Genomic DNA, 7,711 nt, shown 5'->3' on the forward strand with positions numbered 1-7,711 from the left:
ATCATATAATATAAATTTTTGTAAGTTGCCTAAGGAAGATTATATCACTGCATTTGTGCAAAAAGCTCTTCTTGTGAACTGACGGATTTGCAGAAGAAGCCAAAACCTCTAAATAAACACCAATGTCAAAACTCAACAGCAGACTCATTCAGATCAGTTGGCTTTTGGCAACACTTGTTAGCAATTTCCTAAAAGACTGTATCCTGAAAAAGACTAAAGCCTCCAGCATCACGGAGATTTTTTTTCTGTGTCACAACAGCCAGAATGTAACTTGTTATGTGTGATGCATAATGAGATCACATTCAAACTGTGCTTGTATGATTGAGCTGAGGCCATGCACATATTTGAACCAAGTTTGTTCAACAGACTTATTTTGCATGGGCGGTGAAAGCAATTCAGACCGGGTCTTAGAGATCAGAGCTTGCTCTGCAAGTGGTTATCACTCTGTCCTGCTGCTCTGACATGTTAAAAATTAACAAGCAGTGAGAGATGGGGCACAAGAAGCAAAGGAGATCAGTGCTCCATCAGAGAAGCTGCAGCCCTGTAAGAGCAAGTTCCCTGGGAAGGCAGTCTCAGCCCACCCAGGGGGCAGTGGCTGGGAATCACTGGCAAACATGCATTCCCAAACTGAAAAAATAATTAACTGCCTAGTTCCTTTTAGTTAAGATCTCGACTTATCCACCACTCCAGGTTATGCAGATGTTTGGCTGCTGGGATGTATCAACACACCTGAGCACTGGAGGCAATTTGTCTCTTGGCTCCATACCTCAGCACACAGCAGAGAGGGGCTCCCATCCTGCAATACCTGCACACCACAGGTTATGGCACTGGCCATGTCCACAGATGGAAGGCTCTGTTATTCATAACATCTCTGCTGCTGCCTTGGTAGAGATTTTCATATGCAATTTCAGCATATTAAAGGTGTTTCACTGTTCTGGCATCGGGAAAGTGCCAAAGCAGCACACAGTGCTTTACACTTACATAAGGAGATAAAGTTTTTGCCTCAAGGATATGATGTTCCGAAGACAGATAAAACATGATGGAAAATGACAAGGAGCAGTAGAGAAGTAGGGTAGGGAAAAGAAAACAAGAGAGACAAATAGAGAAGAGAAAGGGCAGAGTACTGTCATGGGAGGACAAGCCTGATTTTTTCATTTCAGCATGTAAGATGTTTTCCCCAGGTTATCTTTCCTTAGGATTTTAAAAGTTATTTTTCTCAATCATCCTCTACCTCCTCAGAACCATTATTTTGCTTCCTCTGCACTTACAGAATAATCAGTGGGTCTCATGTAGAGGATGATGCTACTCTCTGTAAATACATCTGCTAGAGTCCAGCCCCTGAAGAGCAGCATCAGCTCAGAGCAGCAAAAGATAAGATTAATGACAGAAACTGCAGATGACTGTAAACAAATTTATCCCTTCAGTTTATTCCTTCCTCTTCTTTGTTTTCCACCCCTTTGTGTCCCTCACTGCCTCCCATAATTGGTGGCTCTGCAAAATTTTAATTCTTTCTAGAGCCAAGCAGAAATTATTAGAGCTATTATAAAGCTATAATAAAATTGTTACCAAAATCTCTCTTCATCCCTTGACATAGGCAGTTCTCTTAGGATTGCTTTTTGATTTAGTTGTTCTTTACTAATACAGCAAGACTTATGCTGTCAGGCAAAGATGCTGTTCTCACTGATGAAAGACAAAAAACACACTAAAATGGAATAGCCTGGTAAGATATAACAAACGAAAAGCTAAAACTTCCATGATAAAGTAGTAAAATCTTGAAAACTAATGTTATGATGGAAAGCCTGACTCAGCTGTATTCATGAAAAGAGACACCTGTATTTCATTGCCTATCTAAAAAAACCTCCGCAAATTAACTTTGGTTTTGTTTCTTAGAATTTCTTTCTCAGAATTAAGACCTAGGAGATACTGGTAACATCAAAAATATTCAGAAATTCTTGATTTATTAATTTAAAATATCTACTTATATTCAGTCTGTTCTCCTGAGTGCTTTACTTTCCATACTGCTGAAATTGTTTTGTGTAATTTATACTGGGGTTTTCTGCTACAGGCAGCCTACAGTGAGTCAAAGTGATAAAACCATGATAATGCCATATGGAAACTTCATCACAGTGCTTATCAAACTTGCAGCATATATTCAACAAGACAGCCATGGTCATCAGTTCACAGCTACTATCACATATTAATACAACAACAACAAAACTTTGATTCAGAGTAAATATACATTATTAGCACATTGTATTCATACCATAGCAGAGATATTATAATTGGGTCCTCCTTCTTAGTATGATGGACAATAACTGGAGTTTTTGTAATTTCCTGCAAACAGGATCAAGCCCATATGGAGTTACAGTGGTAGCCATAAAGCCAGCAAGCTCAGGCCAACCTGCTGCTCTGCACTGTAAGCTCAGAGAGGGGCTTGATGCCACCACCACAGGGCTCAAGAGAGGAACCATCCAAAAAGGTTTGGTGTACAGCATCTACTAGAATAGAAAATCACAGAATGGTTTGGGTTGGAAGGGAGCTTTAAGATCACCTAGTTCTAACCCTCCTTGTCATGGTCAGGGACACCTTCCAGTAGACCAGGCTGCTCAAAGCTCCATCCAACCTGGCCTCAGACACTTCCAGGCATTCCTTGAACATCCCCAGGAAGGACAGGCTGCCTGGGCGTACGGGATGGGATGGTGATGGGGTAGCTGCACCCCAGCGGGTGGAGCAGGGAGCACCCGGCGGGAGCAGGGAGCTGCACCCGGCGCTGCCCGGCGGGGCAGCAGAGCGTAAGACACGCGTGAGAAAAAGATGCTTGGGAGGAGAGGAGGAAGGATGCTGGTCCGAGAAGAGCCCCGTGATGGGGGTGGGCAAGGACCAAACCCCCCACACCCACCCCACCCTTACCTGCTCCCTTCGCCTTTGTTTCTCTGGGTGCAGCGCCGGCAGCTCCCGGGCCGTCGGTCCGCCGGTCCCCGGGGGTCCATCCCCCTCCTCTTCCTCCTCGGCGACCCGGCGGGGCCCGGGGGCGGCCCGTCCGCGTCGCAGCCCCCTCAGGACCAGCAGAGCTGCAGCCCCCAGCACCAGGACGGGCCCCAGCAGGGCCAGCAGCCGCCCCGGCAGCCCCGCGGCCGCCGGCATCAGCTCCCCGGCTCCCAGCGCCAGCCGCGCCGCCGGCCCCAGCATGGCCGGGCCCAGCATGGCCGCCCCGGGGCCGCCACCGCTCCCTCCCGAGGCGGGGAGGGGACGGGGGGACGGGATGAGGGATGCTCCGCTCCGCCGCGGAGGGAAAGTTGGTGCCGGAGCCGCGGTCGCTGCCGCCTTGGGGAGCGGGCAGCAGTGCGGCTGCGGAGCCGGGGGACCGGGTGGTCACGGCAGAGGGAGGGGGGGTACGGGGGGGCGCGGACACGTCCGTGCTTACGGGAGGCTCCTTGCAAAGGGTTTGGCCGTGGGTATGGTTGCACGGTGCGGGGGAAAGGGGGTGGGTGAGCGTGGGACCTCGGGTGCTGCCCCTCACTCCCGCCTTGGGGGGGGCTTTGCCGGGGGCGGAGGAAGGAGTTAATGCGCTGAGCGAATCTTTCCTATGGGAGATGAGAGGCGGCAAATGAAACGCAAAGGGGATGAGGTTAAAAGCAGCGGAGCTGCGGGCATCCGCGCTAATTTGAGAGCAGGTGTTTGGTGGAGGGTCAGGATACCCAGAGGTGTTCTCAGCTAATGCGTCTTTGCAAAATTCTTCGGTCTAGACAGAAAAGCTTTTAGGAATATACCTGTTCTCATACATGGTTACATGTGTCACCATCAAGCGATATCCATGTGATGGTAACGAGAATTGCCTGTGATGCAGCACGTGATGGGTTCTCATCTGATGCTTCTCCTCAGAGAACAGATGATACCACTACCAGAAGGCTCAGCAGAGTGCCTCAAACCACAAACGTCTCTTCTCCATTGGGTGGAAAATTTCTCCACCCACCTGATGAATAAGTGCAGGTGGTGCTCTCAGGAAGTCAGAGCTTCTTTTAAAGTGATAATATGTATTTTATCTTGGCCGGTCTAGACATAGAACCTCTAAGAAATAAGCAGTGAATAGCAATGGAGAAAAAAAGAAGATATCTTTACCACCCCTGGAGGTATTTAGAAGACATATAGATGTGATGCTTACAGATGTGGTTTAGTGGTGGACTTGGCAGTGCTGGGTTAATGGTTGGACTCGATCTTAAAGGCCTTTCCCAGCCAAAATGTTTCTACAATTCTAATGGATTGATCCCCTAATTCAGGAGCATGTCTCAGCAAAGCCATGTCTTGCACCTGATAAGGGCAGTGGGACTTGCCAGGGCTAGGGAGCATTACTACAAAGAAGACAGTAACTAAAGATTACTCAAATAGAACAGCATAGAATGGTCATGTTTGTAGTAATCCCAGTGCAGGGATTGTCTGGCTTGGCTTTATTTCACACCCAGTGAGGACTGCTCTCTTCTGAGTGCAGATCCATGTGCTGAAATTCAAACCTCTGCAAGAGACAGCAATGGGGGAGGCTCATTATCCCTCCTTCCACTGGATTATCAACTCTTCAGGGACTACAGATTTATTATTCCCATATTCTGGGCCTATTTCCAATTAATCTTGATCAGGTCTTGGTTCTGAAAGCACAGTAAGATGCCATAGCACTCTGGAAATTTTCAGACAAAATATAGGAAGATTGTCCATAAAATGATGTGATGAATGGCTTTATGGGGTGAAGAGGGCTTGGAGGGGAGAGGTAGAAAAGCTTAGTGTGCAGGAGAGGGCCACAGGGTAGGGTTTCAAATGCTGCCACTGGGATGGGAAGCTTACATTTAAACATGGATACCACAAATTAATGATCTGTTTTCTGACTGCCTGTCTTGTCCTGCCTGTGTTCTAAAGTTCAGCACTGACTAATCTTGTGGTCTGCAGCCTCAGAAATGTCAGTGTTTCTGTTTGTAGCTCCTGATACTGATTTCTTACAAGAATATAACAATCTTGTACTTATCTGTCATGTGCAGAGGCAGAGAAGCTTCCCCTGAAGTTAAAAGATGTGAGTTAGGTGATTAGTTTTGTGACATTTTGATTTGATACATGTCTCTTCTTTTTTATGATCCTTGTTTTTTCTGCTCATAAAAATGAAGATACATCTCTCCAGGTCTGAGCTGTTAAAAATACCCAGTCTATATCTTGGAGCATAAATAAATTTCATTACTTTAATTTCATATAAATTACTTTGCTTTTCTTACTTTCCCAGGGAAACATAACCTGAAAGACATCTCAGGACTCAGCATTGCTAAATTGACTATGAGATTATTGCTTTTCACCATTCATTTCTATTTTTTTTTTCTTCCACAAAATAAAGGCAATTACCAAAGCTAGTTTATAATGCCATCTGTTTTCAAATATAGGCATTACCATATAAGACATTTTTCTAAGATTAATACAGTCTTATTTAGCAGTATATAATTTGCAGTATCAATCTATGAAAATAGCATAAGTTTTCATGAGGTCACATTTTTCTGTTTATGTTTGATAAGAACCAGTTGGAGCTTTTCTCCATTCAGACTCAGAAAGGAAGTCCAATAATCGGGAGCTGGAACCATCTATTTTTGCAGATCAAAATGCATTTAATATACACTGACAAAATAGTTCATTCACTAATGCCTGATGGGCCATATTCAGACCTGTTTGCCTCTGCCTGCAGATCTGGTAATTCCAGGGACTGAAATGATGAAGGTGGGTTTTGTTTTGGGAGATCTTCTGGGGAAAAATCCATGTTTAAACGCTTCATGAAAATAGCTTGATTTTGACAAATCCAGATCACAACTGAAAAAAATTAAGCAAATATCCACTGTTTTAGGCAGTTTTCATGGTAGAAGTAAATCGGTGTTTTCTAGCTGAAAATTTTTTTTTCCCAATTTTTGTACTGAATTGTGACAAAATGAAATTTTCTGGAAAATTGGGGGAAAATTATTTTAATAACATTTCACAGAAGTTCTAAGGTCTTGCCCTGATCTATTGGGAGCAGACTTATGGATTCACCTACAGAAGGAAGGAGAAGTACCCTACTGTGATGCTGCTCATGTTTAATGAACAGCAGCAGATGTGATGGAAAAATTAGGGATTTCACACACGTCAGAGAGGAAGCTTTTCAACTGCCTCAGCAAAAACACCTTTTGAGGGGAAAGGAGAAAACCTCTTGACTGTATTTAAAACTCTTTAATTGGCTTCCCTGACAGTACAGAAAACTGCAGCTGAAACAAGGCAGGTGAACTTTGTTTCTAAAAGCTGCTGAGAAAGCTTTGGGTAAAGGGGGAAAAGGAGCTTTCCCTTCACTATTGGAAGCAACCTCTGTTTACCAGGTTGTTCAGAACAGAACATCCCTTCTCATGGGATGAGAGGGCTTCATCCTCCCCTCACTGAGATGATGGGAATTTGGGGTAACTGGATGGAAAGCAGGGTAGGTTTGCACCAGGTGAAGGGGGAAGGAGCAGCTCTCCTTTCCCAGCCCTCGGGGGGTTGGTGTTTCTGGGGAGCACTGTGCAAATACAGGGGGGGGATGTTTGTACAGGGCTGAGATCAAAGCTCAGGTCTCCATTTCAGGCATTTGTGAGTAATGAAATGCAGAGCAAGGACGTGTCTCCTGGGCAGTGACTGCTGCCTTGGGGCCCTGCTCTTGGCTGCCACCCTCTTGTTCTGCTGTAATGAAGGCAATTTACAGGCTGAGGTGATCTCACAGCCTGCAGCTTATTTACAGGCTCAAAGGGACATTTATACCAAATCCTGAGGTTCATCTGCTGATGTGCAGGAGAGGTATTCATAACATACCTGTGCAATTCACAAGCTCCCCCCATTTTTCATACTGTCAGAAGCCCTGGTGCACGAGTGGCTTTCCATAGGAACACTTTTCCATAGGAACACATGAAGCTGATGAGCTTGTTTAGCTTATCAGTGAGGAAAGGTGTGAGCTGCATGCCTGGCAAGAGCATGTCAATAACCAGTAATGAGAGAGGAGTGCTCCATCTGCTTAAACTATTCACTTCTGTGCATGGCCAGGTATCTGCCATTAAGTAAGACAATTAATTCCTTGACAAGTTGATATCTGGCCTAGCAGTCTGGCATTTCCTTTCAGCATCTGTGGCTGCTTTGAGGAATGCAGTTTTATAGATTTTTACTAATCATCTAATAGCTTTTCAATCTCTTGTTTCAGTATGTGGAGCTGGTATTAATTAATTACAGATCTTCAGCATACCATTCTTAACTGATTCCCCTAGTAAATATGTTTAACACTTGCCTTGGTTTCCTGTACATGATTTACTCAGTAGGTAAGTGATCCATCTTTGTTTGCTGTCAAAATCTTTGAGCTGGAGGAGGACTTTAATCATGTCACTTTGCTGAATAGGGGGAAGAAATGGAATTAAACAAGCACACAATGGTAACACAGTCAAAGAAGAACCACAGCCTGGATTTCTTTCACCAATAAAAAAGTTGTGCAAACTTCAGTTTCCCCTTCATTTTTCTAAAGAACATACTGGAAACATCTATTCAGCCAAAGAAGTGAAATTAAAACAAAGAAACAAAAACATCTTGAAAGGAGGAAAGAAGGCACTTACCCAGCTTATGTGTTAATTAAGACCAGTCAAAGAAAACTGCTTCAAAAGGAAGAAGGAAGCCAGCAGTAAGCATGGCTGCAGCTGCTTTTAAT

The 7,711-nt window shown here is 44.7% G+C and overlaps 1 protein-coding gene across 1 annotated transcript in view; it reads right to left on the reverse strand.

Annotated features, from left to right (window-relative positions):
* LOC139795249 (protein LYRIC-like) overlaps positions 1 to 3,432 on the reverse strand; it is a 28,813-nt gene extending 25,381 nt beyond the window's left edge. The window contains exon 1 of the mRNA XM_071742004.1: positions 2,911 to 3,432. Coding sequence (XP_071598105.1) covers positions 2,911 to 3,204 — 294 coding nt within the window. The 5' untranslated portion in view covers positions 3,205 to 3,432. The remainder of the gene's footprint in view (positions 1 to 2,910) is intronic.
* Positions 3,433 to 7,711: the final 4,279 nt, after the last annotated feature.

This window comes from Heliangelus exortis, chromosome 3, assembly GCF_036169615.1.
Source record: "Heliangelus exortis chromosome 3, bHelExo1.hap1, whole genome shotgun sequence".
In the NCBI taxonomy this organism is placed as follows: Eukaryota; Metazoa; Chordata; class Aves; order Apodiformes; family Trochilidae; genus Heliangelus; species Heliangelus exortis.